The sequence below is a fragment of the Podarcis tiliguerta genome, assembly GCF_965153285.1.
Source record: "Podarcis tiliguerta genome assembly, chromosome: 14".
Classification (NCBI taxonomy): Eukaryota; Metazoa; Chordata; class Lepidosauria; order Squamata; family Lacertidae; genus Podarcis; species Podarcis tiliguerta.
This window is the reverse complement of record NC_139547.1, coordinates 30,366,382-30,383,179: the sequence shown is the minus strand read 5'-3', so window position 1 is coordinate 30,383,179 and position 16,798 is coordinate 30,366,382. Positions and strand designations below refer to the sequence as shown.

General features: G+C 46.2%; 3 protein-coding genes and 1 long non-coding RNA gene across 11 annotated transcripts in view; 1 reads left to right on the top strand and 3 right to left on the bottom strand.

Moving 5' to 3' along the window:
• Positions 1-168: 168 nt before the first annotated feature.
• PGP (phosphoglycolate phosphatase) lies at positions 169-4,774 on the bottom strand. Its single transcript, XM_083414044.1, has 2 exons — positions 4,101-4,774; positions 169-2,452 (listed from the first exon to the last, which is right to left on the bottom strand). Exons 1-2 carry the CDS (start codon positions 4,696-4,698, stop codon positions 2,127-2,129), a joined length of 924 nt encoding a protein of 307 aa, XP_083270170.1. The 5' UTR covers positions 4,699-4,774; the 3' UTR covers positions 169-2,126.
• A 302-nt stretch (positions 4,775-5,076) lies between these two features.
• Positions 5,077-16,398, top strand: E4F1 (E4F transcription factor 1). Its single transcript, XM_083413992.1, has 14 exons — positions 5,077-5,379; positions 6,557-6,681; positions 7,273-7,369; positions 8,091-8,296; positions 9,100-9,220; positions 9,567-9,719; positions 10,206-10,372; positions 11,093-11,320; positions 11,570-11,669; positions 12,201-12,418; positions 12,973-13,171; positions 13,667-13,827; positions 14,190-14,252; positions 15,484-16,398. The coding sequence occupies exons 1-14, from the start codon at positions 5,211-5,213 to the stop codon at positions 15,835-15,837; spliced, it is 2,361 nt and encodes a 786-aa protein (XP_083270118.1). The 5' UTR covers positions 5,077-5,210; the 3' UTR covers positions 15,838-16,398.
• The window catches only part of ZDHHC4 (zDHHC palmitoyltransferase 4), a 28,849-nt gene continuing 20,393 nt past the window's right edge, over positions 8,343-16,798 (bottom strand). For 7 of the 8 annotated variants that reach the window (XM_083414030.1, XM_083414033.1, XM_083414032.1 and 4 more), the window contains one exon: positions 16,285-16,688. Coding sequence is in view for 1 of the 8 variants with exons in the window: in XM_083414034.1 (XP_083270160.1) it covers positions 14,194-14,223 (30 nt within the window). In the remaining 7 variants the exon portion in view is untranslated. Of the gene's footprint in view, positions 14,224-16,284; positions 16,689-16,798 lie in introns of those variants that run through there. The other variant, XM_083414034.1, reaches the window with a different exon arrangement.
• Positions 14,386-15,474, bottom strand: LOC310664683. Its single transcript, XR_014505036.1, has 2 exons — positions 15,226-15,474; positions 14,386-14,463 (listed from the first exon to the last, which is right to left on the bottom strand). It is a non-coding gene; the product is annotated as an uncharacterized lncRNA (long non-coding RNA).

Genomic DNA, 16,798 nt, shown 5'->3' with positions numbered 1-16,798 from the left:
AGGTCTCTTCCACATTCGATCATGAAGCTACAGACAATTCAAATGAAACCTTATGGAAACAATTCCAATTTAAAAAAACAGGGTAAAAGGCTTATTTTGCTTATTATTTTTGATGAACATGAATGAGGTTTATAGCATGCAAAATTAAAAGGCAACAACACAAAGAAAAAAGAGAGACTTCTTGTTTAATATGACTCAAGAACAGGACTGAATTTCCCCAGATGCTTTTACACAGACTGCTTGGTCTTTCACCAGCACAGTTTCACAACAAGGGAAGAAACAGTGAAAAGAGGTGAAAGGCTCTATTGCATGGCTAGTAAGTATGAGCAGTTGTTGACAGGTTTCTAAACAACATTTATCATATATGGAACAATTCCTCAATTTCCCCAGATTTGCATAAGCACAAGTCCTAGCAAAAGGACATCATATTATTTTCAAGTCAGTCCAAACAGCAAGAAAGAAACCGTTTGCATTATCATCGAAGATGGAGAAAACCTTTAGACTTACAAATCAGTTCAGCAAGCCGAAGAAGAAAAAAAGTTCTATTGGGAAACAGATTATAAAGGGTACCTTGCTGGGGGGGGGGGGTGTTATTGTGTATCTTTAGCACTTCTAAGTGTCAATGCTAATCCTATAATATTTATAAATACAAAATATATTTCACGGTGGACAACACAATTATTGCTGCATCAAAAAGTGGCAAGTTCATGCAAGTTTCAAGTGTCTGTGATACAGGAAGCATAATCTGCACACAATGGATGTGCACACAATTTGGAAAATGAAAGCAAACAAGCATCATCTGTTGTTTACCCAAAGTGAGTGCTGCTTTCATCCTTACATCTCCATATCAGATTTCTTCAGCTGTTATTACACAATTTGGCATTTAGTGTCAAAAGGACAAAACTACCCAGACACTTCAAGAGTGCATTTAATCATGTTTCCTACAAAACAGCAAAACAAAATGGCTTGAACTCCCATTTTCAGCAGACAATTGGTGCCAAGGTGGATCTGCAAAGGACTTCCAATGTCCTCTGAACAAACCACTATTAAGATCTTAATAGGAAGCACAGGACAAGTTACTGTAGTTGCTTGATCAGCAGTGACTTCAAAATGGCTTGAACGCAAAATATTTATGCCAGAGGATCCCACAGATGGTACAATTTATGCTTGGGATCATTAACTACTACAACTTATAGGAAGACCTTCATGTGACTGTGCCATTTTTGTAACTTTGCATGTGTAATTCAACCATTAGCACAATTTGGGAATCCTCAAATGATCCTTACTTAAAATGGTACTTCACCTTGCAGACTGTGCAGGTATTGCTGTGGTATGTACTGAAGAACACAAGCAAGATCTTTTGGAAATCTATTGATATTTCTCCTGAACAATAAATTCTATTTTTGATATATTATAATTCACTTTTAAAATAGATATCTGTTCTTCACATCACTATATATATATTTATATTTATACACACATACACACACACCCCTACTATCTTAGAGGAATACATGAAACACGACAGCATCTTTCGTGTTTTGCATATTGAAGCAAGTGCAAATGGCTGTGTGGAAAGGCGCAACAACAAAATTATTGAACACACAAGTGATTTTCTATTTCCTGAAATCACATCTGAAGCAGGCTGCCTAAAACCGGGACCTGAGTAAGCATCAAAGCCAAGCTTAAAGTCAAGTTCTACAGGTCAGAAAAGAGCAATTGCCCTCCTACTGCTCATTTCCCTGAATTTCCCACAGACGTGGATATAGTTTCCACAAAGAACCACAGTGAAAAGTTTTAAGAGAAGCCTGCCCAATCCCTTTAACCCAGCTGAGCAAGACTCTACCCTGATGCCATTAACACTGCGGTTGTTTAAGACATACCTAATGCTTCACAACATCTGAAAGCTAACCAACACAACACACTTCCCTCTTTGTTCCAAAGTGCATTTTAAAGGAATTTGTAAACAGAGACCTTGAATTCTAAGTTACACACTAAAAGTCTCTGAAGTTACAAGCAGCAATCATGTGCATTGCAGTAACTGAGGGTTACTACCAGCCTCGAGCCACTGAGGGTGCAGGGGATGGGGAGAAGATACATTTTAAAAGCTGGAAAACTTCCCTTTTTTAATCCTGGAGGGTGGGGAGAAGGTCGGCTATGCTATCAACATAGTAATCGGGGACTAGCTTTCTCCGCTCAGGACAGTCACTCTCTAAGTGACCTTTTACTTCTTCTAGGGTGGAGACCCCTGTGAGGGTCAGAAGAGTTGTCAAGCCGCAGTTGTTGCCCATGAGGATGTCTGTGTCCAAGCGGTCGCCGACCATGATGGTGCGAGCTGGATCGATGTTGAACTCCTTGCCCACACACTCAAAGATGTAGCGGTTGGGCTTGCCGATGATGAATGCTTCACGCTCTGCTGCCGTCTCCACTGCTTTGACAAGGCAGCCAGTTCCTAAAAAGAGAAGCAAAGCAATTGTGAGCCAGATACAGCACTGAGGAACAAGTGCAAACCCCAAACTTATCTCAGTAGTCTATAAAGCCTGTCAGTGGGGGAAGCCAGCTGTGAGAACTCAGCTATGTTGTACTACTAAAGAAGGCAAACACAAATCATGCGCGGAGCAATACCCAAGCAGGGAATCATACAGAAAACAGTATCACTCCCACATTGGCTGAACAATCTAAAGTCCTGTTCCTCAGAAATGTTAAAGGCAATCTTTCAGGTCAAATCTGCCAAGCCTCGCAAATGATCCCACCCACCCCCAGTCCACATGTCTATCCTAATCTCTGCACCATTTTAAAGTAGCTGCTGGTACTCCACAACAACCACTAGTCAGTACATCCCACTGGACAACCCCCACAGCTAAAGACTGACATAGGATTGTCATACCATGGTGTGTGACAAATGCTGAAAAGAGTTGGGAAGAGACCAAATTGAGAGCAAAACAACTGTGAGGCTACCTTTAAGGGGTTGAGGTTCTAGAGCAGAGGGCATTTTCCCCCCTGAAGCAACTATTCACCCAGATAAAAGACATTAAACTTTTTAAAATGAAAACATCTGCCCACATATCAGGAAGCAGCTAGTGTGGTGGTCCTAGCAAGGTCCTCCTCATCAGAAAGGCCTCCACCTGTCTGCACCCAATCAGAACTTTCTCTTCATTTTAGGCCTCCTCCCTCTCTTTCATGTGTGTTCACCCACTACCAATAAAGGTTGTTGCAGCGTGCAGCCCACATACCATAAAAGTACTGATCATGGAAAGCAGTTACCAGTCAATGTAGCAGGTCCCGAACTAGAGAGGCTAATGATTTAAGTATAAGGGAGCATTCTCTGTTCCTATTACAGCTCCCATCATTCTTCACACTTAGCCATACTAATGAGGGCTTACAGGACAGAACAAATGGGCTAAAGGAAGCTTGGGATGAGGGTTAGTCTTGACCTCAGATGAAGCTCTCTATGAAGCTCACTGAGTGATTTTGGACTGCGTAATCTATCTCAACAGGGTAGTGATGATAAAAATTGGGCTGGATTTCAAAAATTGCTTCCAATACACGGTAAGCTAGAAGGATAACTAAACATTAAAACATTAAAAAGCAGCATTCCTGCAGGGGAAAGGCAAGGGAGACTGCATGCACTCAGATGGTAGCCAGACACAGGCCACATTCACACCATACATTTAAAGCAGTACACCACTTTAAACTAGTTGTGGCTTTGCCCAAAGACTTATGGTAGCCACAGATCGTTAAGGATGCTGAGCATTGCTAGACCACCATTCGCTTCACATAGCTACAATTCCCAGAGCTCCCTGGGAAGAGGGACTGATTGTCACACTACACTGTGAACTGAGGCAACTAGAGGTCTACTGACAACTCTCGGCACCTTTAAACCACAACTCCCAGCTTTCTTTAGGGAAAACTATGGCTGTTCAAGTGATATTGTAGCGCTTTAAATGTGAGCGTGTGAACGTGTCCTCCGTCACGTCCTATGCTCGCTCAACCACCTGTGCCCTTCCGGACGGTCGCGCTCAGCTGGAGCTCAAATGCGGTCTGACGCACTTAAGCGCGCGGGAGCGCGCACACATACACAATAACACGCGTGTACGCACCGGGGACAGCGCTCCCTCCCTCGAGCGGCAGACGGTTGTCCCGGTTGGTGCCCACCAGGAGACACCCGTCGCGCATCAGGTAGCGCAGGGCCAGGCAGAGCTTGCCGTAGCTGAAGTGCTCGTCGTAGCCCACCAGCACCGCCCGCACAGAAGGATCGAGCGGGGCGCGGGAGCCAAAGTTGGCGGACCCCGGCTCGGGGGCGGGGCCCGTGCCCAGGTGCGCCACGCCCACCGCCTCCAGCTCGGCGCTGAGGGCGGCCCCGCCCAACACGTAGGCGGCGCCTCCCGCAGGAAGGGCGTGGCTCAAGTAGCGCGCGGCGCAGTAGGCGGAGCCGAAGACCTGCCGCGTCTCGGCCGGCGGGAAGCCCAGGCGCTGTAACTTCTCCACGTAGGCCTGGCGCGTGCGCGAAGAGTTATTGGTCACGTAGCACAGCTGCTTCCCGGCGCCCGCCAGGCGGCCCAGCACCTCCGCCGCCCCGGGAATCGCCGCCTCGCCCCGCCACAGCACCCCGTCGCAGTCGAACAGCACCGCCTCCGCGTCCCGTAGCGCCGACCGCGCCGCGGCCGATGTTCCCAGCCGTTCGCACCGCTTCGCCATCGCGGACCTGCTCAGATGGACGGACTGAGAGAAACCGGCGCTGCTTTCTTCTCACGACTTCTGCTCGACGTCGATTGGTTGGGAGGCGGCGCGAGCTGGCGCTGATTGGGCGGGGCCGGCTTTTCAGGCTCCGCCTCATCTTGCGCCTTGAGGGAGAGAGTGAGGTGACCGCAGCCTTTAGACCCCTGCCTGAGCCCCGCCCGCCGTAGCTGCTTATTGGCCGAGATGAAGCGAAGCCACTTTGCTATTGGGTGAGACGCCGTCTCCTCGCTTCGTTTGCTCGGGCTTCGTCCGCATTTGCCAGGTTCCCATTGGCCTAGCCGAAATAGAGCCTTTCCGCCCTTGCTCCTCATTGGCTGCGGCGCCGTGGCGGCTCTGCCCACTTCAGGTGAGCTGAGGAGAGGAAACCCCGAGCCTCGCCTCAATTGGCAAAAGTTCGGGCTCTGCGGCCCCGCCCCGTGGCGGCGCCGGGCTCGTTGTTATGACGACACGGCCGTAAAGCCGCCATCTTGATGGTTGCGGCGCCTTGCGACATGGAGGCCGCGATGGCAACGAGCGCTGGGCCGGCGGGGCTTACGGCAGTTGGGCCACGGGGACAGGAGTGTGCGGCTGAGGCGGTCTCCGGCGCGAACCAGGGGCCCGCCGCCTTCCTCAGTCTCCCGGCGCCTTTCGGTGAAGAAGGTACCGGCTTGGCAGGCAGGCAGGGATGGGGGGGAGGGGAGGGGTCTCTTACTCTCTGTAAAGTAATGTTCCTCCTGAGGAGGAAGGGGTGCCTGTGGTCCCCTCAGCTCTTTGCGCAGCCCACTCTTGGACTTGTCGATGCAGCAGCTCCTTAAGCCACCGAATAAAGGTGAAGGTCCAATACGATGGGAGAGTGGAGGCCTCCCTCTTCTGAGAATTACGGTGTCGCGCCTGCGCCCCTCCTGCTTTGGAGCGAGAAATGGCAAGCGTGGGACTCACTTGCAGGCAAAAAGTTGGTTGAGCCTCGGGAAAAGGGTGCCACGCAGCCTCCTGTCGGGTTCCTCGCTTCCAGCCTCTACAACTCTCAGAACTACTACTCTCATGAGCCTCAGTCAACGTGGCCATGCTTGAGGTTGATGGGAGTTGTAGCCCAAGACACATAGCTGTCAACTTTTCCCCTTACTTGCGAGGAATCCTATTCAGAATAAGGGAATTTCCCTTAAAAAAAGGGAAACATTGACATCTATGCCAAGACGTCTGGAAGGTGGCAGGTCTGCGAAAGCCGCACTGAGCTTTCAGAGTTTATATCCCTGAAGTTTCACTTCTTTTTAATGTAACCCAACACCTGTTCTTTTAAACCGCGGCCTGGATGAGAATGATCAGGAACACTGCTTCTGCTAATGTGCCAGAGTCAGGAAAGAAACATGATAGACTTGTTTCTTAGCCAGAGTTGCTCAGTTGTAAAATAGCTCCTGCCTACATCTTTTCTCTGAGAAAGCATGTATTTCATGGTCACATTTAAGAGAGGACAGTGGAAGTGCTGGGAATGGCGATTTCAGCAGTGTAACTTGTGCAAGCTGCTGTATTGAAATTCTCTTCTACACAGCTTTTTAGGCTGCAGGAGCTCTGCCCCTTTCTGCACTTGACCCTTATTAAGCATTGCAAAATCAATGTTAAATTCTTCTCAGCTTGTTTTTCATATTTACTGGATGCTTTTATGTCAAGGTGTGTTCTCAAGATATCCTATTAATGCTTAGGTAGCAATTTGTACAACTTCCTTCCTGTCATATAATGACCAATATAAGCTAGAAACCAGCTGGTCTGAATGCTTTGTCTTTAAATAGTCTTGTTATTCCATCTGAAGATGGTGACAGTTTTCTTATCCTTTGAATTTTAGATGAAGATGACAGACACAAGTGTGGTCGGTGCCAGTCTGAGTTCACTTCTTTGGAAGAATTTGTACAGCACAAATTACAAAAGCTTTGCCAGAGGCAGCAAGATACTACAGCAGTAACAACCCCGGCAAGTTTCCTGAGGCAGGATGTGGGGAAGGCGATGGCTGGATTTTCTTCTAGCCCTGAGACTGCTTGCTAGGACAAGTTTTCTCATTGTGGGCAGCGGGTGGGGGAAAGCATGGCAATATTGCTCTAGTAGTTTTGGGTAATTACTGGATGGGTTTGAGGGAGGCTTAGGTGTGATGCCTGGAAATTCACAGATGTCTTTTTTAAGTCCTACTGCAAGAGTGGCAGGGTAAGTCAACTGACTACTGTTGAAATCAGTAGTGGGAAGCCTCTGGCCAGTGGACCTAATTGGGCCTGGCATGGGTCCTCGTTTGACTTGTGAGGCCATTTCCCCCAAAGCACACCTCCACATCTGATGTCAGGTTTTAAGGCATCTAAAAACATGATTCCAAAGGAACCACTGAACCTCAAAAGGAGTTCCCAGGTGTTCCTTTGCAAGCAGCACTTGATTGGTGCAGACAACAAACCTCCATCACTTTGGGGAAGAGTGAATAAAGTGTGAGCAGAGAAATATTTTTAATTTTGTATCTCACTGTTTGGCTATAACTATTGCAATATGCATTCTTTTACTAAAACTCAGTTTGCTGCACAGGTCATTTCATCTGTTGAAGAGCCTATAACTGTAGCTCATATAGTTGTTGAAGCTTCTCCAATAACAGAAGAAATCAGCAACACATCTGCAATACTAGGTATGTTCACCAAACTTTCTGAGGTATTTTGAGTGTTTCAATAAACTTGCAGAAAGTACATAAAGGTAAATCAAACAGTATAAGCTTGAATTCCATAATCCTTTGACAACCCCCCCTAATAAAAGTTCCTAAGTAAACTTTTCATTCACAGCTTGTCATGGGGATTGGTAGCTGGTGAAAGAACAGCAAAAAAATTGTAGGAGTAAACAGTTCTCACAACACAGGAAAATGCAGTGTTGTTGCTCAGGGACCCAAGCTGTTTAACTCTAATAATTAACCTGGGGTTTGATGAAGTAGCAAAGTTTCCAGATGAAACCAAATTATGCAGGATGGTGAAAATCCAAGCAAACAATGAGAAATGTGATAGGCTCTCCAAACCAGATGAACAGTCGGCAGAACGGCAAATGAGGTTCAATGTAAGCTGAGTACACGTAAGCTGAGTGAGGCACATAAGTTAGGAGAATAACTAACTTGTGAGAATAACTAACTAACCGCAAGTTCTGGGTGCAATGAACTGGCTGTCCAGGAAAGAGAATTTGGGGTTGTGAGGAATAACTTAGTAAAACTATCAAATGCACTTGCAGTGAAAAAGTGAAAAAAATATACAAGACAGTATTATGACAAGGATCAAAATGGTCATTGTCATAAGACCTTTATGCAGACTTTGATAGTTTGTATGGTTTGATAGTATCTGGTTTACTGTGTGGTGTTCTGGTTGCAGGTAGTGGGCACATCAAAGAAGTCATTGTAGCTGGAGACCATGTATTTGAAAGCCCAAATGGCCACATTGATGGTGACACTGGAGAGGGGCAGGATAGTCCTGAAGGCCCAGAAGAAGGGGCCTCCATGGAGCTCATCAAAGTTAAGCTGCTGGTTAATAAAGAAGGCCGATACGTCTGTGAACTTTGCCACAAGACATTCAAAACGGTATGTTTGAAGTTTGTACCAGATCGTATAAAAATAAATAAGATTGATTGATTGATTGATTTATAGATTTATTTATTCATAGCATTTGGGTGGCTTGCAATAGACAAGTAAAAAACTCAAATCTGAATACAGTAGTACCTCGGGTTACATACGCTTCAGGTTACATACACTTCAGGTTACAGACTCCGCTAACCCAGAAATAATACCGCAGGTTAAGAACTTTGCTTCAGGATGAGAACAGAAATCGTGCGGTGGTGACGTGGCAGCAGCGGGAGGCCCCATTAGCTAAAGTGGTGCTTCAGGTTAAGAACAGTTTCAGGTTAAGAACAGACCTCCGGAACGAATTAAGTACGTAACCAGAGGTACCACTGTACAAGTAAAATGTTGCCAAACCTTCAAAATCGAAACCAGATTTTAACTTTTATGTATACGCCATCATTTTTGCCTATACAGTCGTACCTCGGAAGTCAAACGCCTTGCGAGTTGAATGTTTTGGCTCCTAAATGGTGCAAACCGGTTTGTGAACGTTCTTTGGAACCTGAACGTCCGTTGCGGCTTCCGATGGGCCGCAGGAGCTTCCTGCAGCCCATCGGAAGCTGTGCCTTGGTTCCTGAATGTTTTGGAAGTCGAATGGACTTCCAGAATGGATTCCGTTTGACTTCCGAGGTACAACTGTGTGTTTGTTTTTGTGTGTGAATATATGTGTGTGCTTGTGTAGCTACAGCTTGAAATTCTCCATTGGTTAAAACAGGTGATCTGTGTGCCTGGCAGCATCACCAATAGTTCCTTTCTCCTTGCTCCAGGCCAGCATCCTCAAAGCTCACATGATAACTCACAGCAGCAGGAAGGATTATGAGTGTAAGATATGTGGGACATCTTTCAGGACCAAGGGCTCGCTGATCAGACACCACCGTCGTCATACAGGTGAGAGGACAGATTGGTTTGTTATAAAATCCATGATGGTGCTATGTGTGTAGAAAACCCCTCATTGCTTGTTGGTGTATAATCATTGACTCAGAATGGACAAACCCCCTCTGCTGGTGACAATGGAAGGCATGAGAGCCATGACTAAGGCTCCAGTTTGCTAGCACTGCCAAAAGGATGCTGCAGTGGATGCTATGAAAGGAACATCCCATTGAGATCCAGTCATATCATCCCCATCTGCCTCCTTTTCTGAGAGAAGCAGAAGAGGGAAAAATTTTTAGCTGGAGTCCATGGGCCATTTTCTTCCATGTCATAACTCTTGTCTTTTACTTCTCAACCTGTTAAGATGAGCGTCCTTACAAGTGCAAGAAATGTGGGAAAAGCTTCCGAGAGTCAGGAGCCTTGACCCGGCACCTGAAATCCTTGACTCCTTGTACTGAGAAAACCCGCTTCAATATGAACAAGGAAATAGTTGTGAGCAAAGAGGATTTAGCAGCAGGTCAGTGAAAAGACCAGCAGCTTGCCCTGCTGTTTGTACAGTTTTGTTGTCTTTCATTGAAAGTATTCTCTGTTGATCCAAAGCAAGATGCAGCTCATGTTTATGGCAGATCTAGAAGGCAGTTGAGTAAGGTGGGACATTTCTGACCTTACGTGAGGGGTGTCCTCTGTAACTTTGCCTCTGTTTTCTGAGAGGCGTTTTCTTGTAGAGTAGCATGGTGGCTAAGCAACAAGGCTCTTAATACAGAAATCCAAGTCTTGCCTCTAGGAGGTCTTAGGCATCCCGCAACATGCCTACTTTAAATAGTTGCTTGTAAACAAGATGGTGTTTGAAGTACTTCGACAATTTGAAAGCATCATGTAAATGCAGAAATATTGCAAACAGAGGAAATTGCTTTGGATACTGGGGGAAGAGAAGACCTCAAGGTGGGAAGTTGTATTTGGGAGCTAGGCTTGCTGAGACTCTTGTTTGCTGCTTTTCTTGAAGGGTCAAATGACTCCACTGTAGAGGCTGTTCCCTCACTAGCAGCTCAGTCTGTGGAGTCCCCTCCTGTGATTCATTTAGTGACGGATGCAAAAGGGAATGTCCTCCATGAAGTCCATGTCCAGGTGCAGGAGCTCCCAATCACAGAGGAGAAATTGTTGGGCCAAGAGGTTAGTGCCACTCATGATGAGGGGAAGGTTGGCATTTGGCTTAGACTAGAGACGCACACTGATTTCTAGCTATGAGACGACATGCCTGACCAGTCTCAAGGGGCAAGGTGGAAAGAAAATTCTAAAGAAGTCTTGCTTTGAAATCTTGGAGGTGATAAGTTTACCTGGATAATTTCAAGCCCAACACAAGGCATCAAAACTCAAAGCTCATCTGCAAGAAAGCAAGCAGTTCTAATTATGTCGCCCTCTTTAGAAATTTGAGAACTTTTGGTACGCTCTGCACAGGCATCTGAGATCAGTTGGCTAACAGAGTTTGGTTTTTCTGTTTAAGAGAGTGGGTCTCAAATTGTAAGACGGGCCACTACTGAGTGTGTGTAAGTGTAAAATTGCAGAGGGTAAAAAGATTCTGTAGCGAGCAGGCCCAGTGGTAGGGGTTTAATGTTGCTTCCTCAAAAATGGCTATTCTAACTAAATTGCGGAGAGGCAAGGAACATCTGGGAGTTAAATCCCAATCTAAACCTTGCATACAGCATTTTCTGGGAGTCATTTGCATTTTCTGATGGGTTGTGGGGCCCAGGAGAAGAGATGCCAGTGGTTTCCTGAGTTCAAAGGGCTGAGGAATGCTGGCTTAAGAGAGAGCTTTTAGCAACTTCTGGGGCTAAAACAATTGGTCTCTACTTTGCAGTTAACTGCCCTGCCTTTGTCCCTGGTTTTCTTTAGCCTTCAAATCCTGAGGATCCGCCCCCTGAGGGAGATGACAATGAGAACTTGCTGAGGGAAGCCATGAGGAATTCTGGGATTGTGATAGAACAGGTGTCCATGGAGGAGGCGACCAAATCAGATGAAGCCAATGAGGTGACTGTTGCAGAGGAGTCAAAGAATGAAGAGGTGGAGATGCCTGAGAAGCAGTGTGGGGAGCAGTACGTGAAGATCGAGCAAGCAGAAACTGTAAGTTTGTCAGGGTAGCTGTTTTTCCTTTATTTAGGTTAACTCACCTCTCCTGAAGTCAGGTTTGGCTGATTCATGACAACAGGTCTTGGTGGTGTGCAGCTGTATACGGGTTAACACATGACGTGCGCCGCCCTTTGCTGCCTTCAGTGCTGCTTTAACAGTGGCATATGCTGCCTTTCAAATAGGATATCCCGATTCAAGCTTTTGCAATGTCAAGTACTTATGCTGCCCCCCTCTGTTTCATAGCCAGATGCAGATGCGACTGATGAGGGCCAGGTGTGCCCCTACTGCAGTGAAGTCTTCCGGGAACACAGCTCTCTTGACCAGCACATTAGCAGACATTTTGGTAAGGGGACATCTTGTTGTGTCTCGTCAAGGTATCCATGGACAAATTGCTTCCTTGTACAGTCACAAAGTTTTATCAGGCTTTAGCTGGGTGGCTTTCCAAGGCATGCAAATAATTTATTTTCTCTGTTAGTTTGGTGCACATTTCTGCAAGATACCATAAAACTAAAAATAGTTTGAATGCCTCAGGATTACTGAGAAATTATTTACTCAATAGCAAAAATGGTAGATGTCTCGGGGCTTGCTCAATTATTTAGCTGAGTATTGCAGATACTGGCTTTAAGTTTAGCTTCTATATGCAGGTTAGTCTTTGAGCAAAGGTCAACCCTGAGATCTCTGGCTAAATCAGCCTCATGCCTGAGGCACCTGTCGTCTTTGCTACGAACAGAAAATTTATGGGCAGTTCCTCTGCAGCTATGAAGGCAGTTTCTTCTTTGATATCCTACCGCCTTGCATTTTCAAATGTCATAAATACTGGACATTCCACCTGCTCCAATCCTCTTTTTTGTGAAACTTCCCACCCCTTGCCCAGACTACAAACCTTTCCCATGTGAAGAGTGTGGCAAAGGATTCACCAAGGGCTACTTGCTGAAAAAACACCAGGAAGTGCACGTGAACGAGCGGCGGTTCCGTTGTGGGGATTGCGGCAAGCTGTACAAAACAATTGCGCATGTGAAGGGACACAGGAGGGTTCACTCTGATGAGCGGCCATATCCTTGCCCCAAATGTGGCAAGAGATACAAGACGAAGGTAGGAGCCTCACATCTTTTGGGACTTGTTCTTTGATGGGAACCTGGTTAAACCCCAGGGCCGCATTCCCTTTTAGGTGACTTTTGGAGGGCCATGTGCCAGTAGGGAAAAGTGGGCAGAGCAATTTTACCTTGGCATTAGCACTCAAAGTGGCTGGGAGACTTGTGAGGAGCATTGCTTCCCATTTTGCCCGAAGGACACGAGTTGTGCTTCTTTAGAGTTCTCTGAGTGTCCTGAAAGTGCTCAAATGAAAATTTCTGAGCACTGCTGGAGGATTCTGCTGGGCTTTGTGCCAAAAGTTGGGTGGTTTATTTTTCTTTGGCAGCAAGTCTGCCTCCAGCGCCTTGGAGTCACCTGTCCTTTATTTAAAAAACTGCTCTTGGCAGACAAGAAGCTTTGTGAAGTGCTCAAAGTGAAGCAGATGATTTTTTAAAAATACTTTTAAGAGTGGTGTGCGATGGATAATGCTTCTGTCTGCCCACGAGGTCCAGTGTGGGAAGTTTGCTGCATTTGTCTATGTTCACTCATGGCTTCCATGCTCTCCTGTCCTGCAGAATGCCCAGCAGGTGCATTTTCGGACACACCTCGATGACAAACCATACGTCTGCCAGTTCTGCAGTCAGGGATTTCGGGAAAAGGGTTCCCTGGTGCGCCACATCCGCCACCACACAGGGGAGAAGCCCTTCAAATGTTACAAATGTGGCCGTGGTTTTGCAGAGCATGGCACCCTCAACAGGCACCTGAGGACCAAAGGTAAGGGAGCTGCCCTTTTCATGTAAAATGCAAGCTGGAGCCAAGGACAACATGTGCTAGCTTCTAGAATAAGAGAAGCTTTTTGGCAACCCTATCACCTGCCATCTCTGTAGAGTGCTATAAGATTTAGAGGCCAAAAGGTTGGGAGGCGGATGCAGAACCTTCCTGGTGAAGTTTCTAGAGGTCAGAATCTTTTGATCCGGTGGTGGGGAGAACTGGATTTCTTGTAGTGGCTGAGTATTTGTTTAAAAGCATGTATACATGGCTTAATATTTTAAAATATTATATAATAGTTCGTTGCTCCCTGAGCAAATAATCCAGAATAAGGAAACAAGCTATATTTGCAAACAGTGGGGCCAAGAATTTGGTATTCCTTGGCAGAAAGGGGATTGTTTTTAGACATGATATTTTGATAAAAGACTTGAGCATGTCAGGATTGAACACGTATCCAGAAATTATTTTAATTTGATAAGAGTTACCTTATCCGTCACCTAGGTGGCTGTCTGCTTGCCTTGAAAGAAGCTGAAGAAGAAGCAGTGTCGGAGGAAGGTCAGTCTGCTGACAATTTGGCTGCAACAGTCATTTCTGAAGATCCTCCTACAGTCCTCGTGGAGTTCTCTTCAGTGGTGGCAGATACGCAAGAGTACATCATTGAGGTAGCTGAGCAGCACTGAGGGAGCATCTCTTTGAGAAAACCAAGTTTTCCTACACTGCAGGGTTGGTGGGTGGTTTTCAGTTGTGGTTTGTCCAGGGGCAGTGAGAGCCAGACTGTAATCTGTCAAGCGCTTCTGAACAGACTAGGCCAGGCTTCACCAGCCCGGTTCATTCTACTTTTTGAACCATTTTCATGAGCACTAGCATCCTATGGCTGTGCTGGCTGAGCCTGAGAGGCATAGCAGAAGGTATGTGGTGGATTGTGCCTGGAGCAAAGAGCATTCCTGAGGACATTACCTGCATGTGAAAACACTGCAAAGTAAAGTTCCTGCTTTAGGGGAAATCTGTGTTCTCTCTCTTTTAGACAGCTACCGAAGAGATGGAAACCACGGAAGCTGCTGAAATCATAGAAGGGACAAGGCATGAGGTGGGTTGCTCTCCCCGAAGAGGCTCCTTACAATCCTTGCTACTAAAATCTTTAAAGCTTGAAGTGATTAATTCATTGATAAAATTACCAAGAGATGTCTTTGTAGAAAACACACACACACAAAAGACTAGGCAGCCTGTTTGTTTAATACCTTCTTGGGTGGGAGAGTGGATCTAGGAAGCTGCTTTCTACCGGGTCTGCCCTCCAGGATCTAGGGCAGAATAAGGTCTTTGCCATCCACCAGGGATTGAACCTGAGCTTTTCTGTATGCAACACAGGTGCTCTGTGTCCACTTCCCAAAGTTACACAACCCCTTTCAGAGAGGAGAACCTCCCCAGTTCCTGGCACTGAGAAAGAAAAACAAGTGGTTTGGTCTTAAAGCGACTCTGATTTTAAAGCAAGAGCCACTGCCGACCTCTGTATTTTCTCTTCTCTTCCCCACCCTTTATCTTTGGACTCTTCACACCCCATCTGTTAGTTTGCTGGAGGAGGGAAGAACTTGCTAGTTTGGAGCTGGACAGCATGTCAGATTTGTGTCCACTTATATATTCCTTTGACGCAGGTGGCGCTGTGGGTTAAACCACAGAGCCTAGGACTTGCCGATCAGAAGGTCGGCGGTTCGAATCCCCGACGGGGTGAGCTCCCGTTGCTCGGTCCCTGCTCCTGCCAACCTATCAGTTCGAAAGCATGTCAAAGTGCAAGTAGATAAATAGGTACCGCTCCGGCGGGAAGGTAAACAGCGTTTCCGTGCGCTGCTCTGGCTCGCCAGAAGCGGCTTAGTCATGCTGGCCACATGACCCGGAAGCTGTACGCCAGCTCTGTCGGCCAATAAAGCAAGATGAGCGCCGCAACCCCAGAGTCTGTCACGACTGGACCTAATGGTTAGGGGTCCCTTTACCTATATATTCCTTTGCAATTTATAGAATAGGTGAAAAGGAACTAACATTTATTAATTGTCAAGTAGTTGACATACCCCCTCCTTTAGGGCTTTTTGGCTCCATGGTTTTTGTTTCTTTCTCTCTGGACACATTTTTAAAAGAGTGGCTGTGCTGGCTATGAGTTGTATTCTGAAACATTTGGAGGGCACCACCTTGGGGAAGGCTGCTGTTCATGAAAATGTATGCCACACTTGTCATCCTCTGTTGGACTCAAACTACACGTGCAACAACTCTGGTACAGTGTGTGCAAATCTGGCTTTGAATCATTGGTGTATTTCCTTCGTTCCATGCAGGTGGACAGTCACATCATGAAAGTAGTTCAGCAGATCGTCAACCAAGCAAATTCTGGCCATCAGATAATTGTCCAGAATGTCACTGTGGCAGAAAGTTCTGCCTTGACACCCGACGGCACAGACACAGACACAATTGCCATAGCAACTCCCGAGAGTCTCACGGAGCAGGTTGCCATGACGCTGGCTTCAGCCATTGGTGAAGGAGCTGTGTTGGCCACAGAGGGGAGCAGCGAGGCTGAAGAGGCAACGGTGACAATGGTGGCATCCGAAGAAATTGAAATAATGGAGCACACGGGGGAGTTTGTGATTGCCACCCAGGAGGAGGAAGTGGAGGTTCAGACTGTTATAGTCTAGACCAGGGGAGAGAGAGCCATATCTACATTCAATCTCTGGAGGCTGCCCCGTGGGTGGTCTTCAGCACTGTGGGAAATGTCACATGGGGCTGGGGCACTCTGGTGGTGCCAAAGGGCTTGATGACTAGTGTCCTCATAGCACTTGTGCTCAGGTGCTGCTTGAAATCAGGCAGTGATGGAGCGAAGCACTTTAATCTTAGCTTAGTGGGAGGAGGAGAAAAAATGGATGGTGGGGGGATTTGCAGAGAAATTAAACTATGCCATGCAACCAGAGGCCTCCTTTCTGGGGCACCTACTTGCCTTTCGTATGTAAGTCCATATAAGGCATGGAATGTAAGCTATTCATAATGGACGCAAACTTTAAAGAAAAGTTTGAAAATGCTTTACTATACAGGAAAACAGGTTATCTTAATATCCTGCAACTGCTACATAAAGGCCACAATGTACATTTTGTAACCATGTAACATTTAATTGCTTATTGTACAGTTTGTAAATGTTTTTAAAATACATAATTTTCTACAAAGTTCTGATGTAATAAAAAGAGAGCTATTATTAGATGAAAGCTGGTTGTTTGTTTTTTGTTTTGGTAAAAAGTAGCTGTCACTTCTCTTATCCTACAGATTAAATGTAATCCAGCAGGAATCTGTATATGCCAGACTCTTGAAATGAATGAAAGTTAGTTGTGCAAAAGCAGTCAGTAGCCTTTGATTATTCCAGTTAACAAGTTTCTAGTTCTCATGATTGGAAACTAGGGTAAAGTTTCCTAAAGTTCCAAGAAGCAAGCAGGGGCTTAGGGCTCCTAAGCAGAATCATAGAATTGAAAGGGACCATGAGGGTCATCTACAGTGGTGCCTCGCAAGACGAAATTAATTCGTTCTGCGAGTTTTTTCGTCTTGCGAAGCACCACTGTGCATTGACGGTTTCCCATAAGAATGCATTGATGGTTTTTAAAAAAAGGCGCA

Coding starts and splice junctions, on each gene's coding strand:
- PGP (XM_083414044.1), bottom strand. CDS start 4,698: ATGGCGAAGCGGTGCGAACGGCTGGGAACATCGGCCGCGGCGCGGTCG. Junction 2,453..4,100: donor GGGAGGGAGCGCTGTCCCCG/GTGCGTACACGC, acceptor TTCTCTTTTTAG/GAACTGGCTGCCTTGTCAAA.
- E4F1 (XM_083413992.1), top strand. CDS start 5,211: ATGGTTGCGGCGCCTTGCGACATGGAGGCCGCGATGGCAACGAGCGCT. Junction 5,380..6,556: donor GGCGCCTTTCGGTGAAGAAG/GTACCGGCTTGG, acceptor TTTGAATTTTAG/ATGAAGATGACAGACACAAG. Junction 11,670..12,200: donor GCACATTAGCAGACATTTTG/GTAAGGGGACAT, acceptor CCCCTTGCCCAG/ACTACAAACCTTTCCCATGT.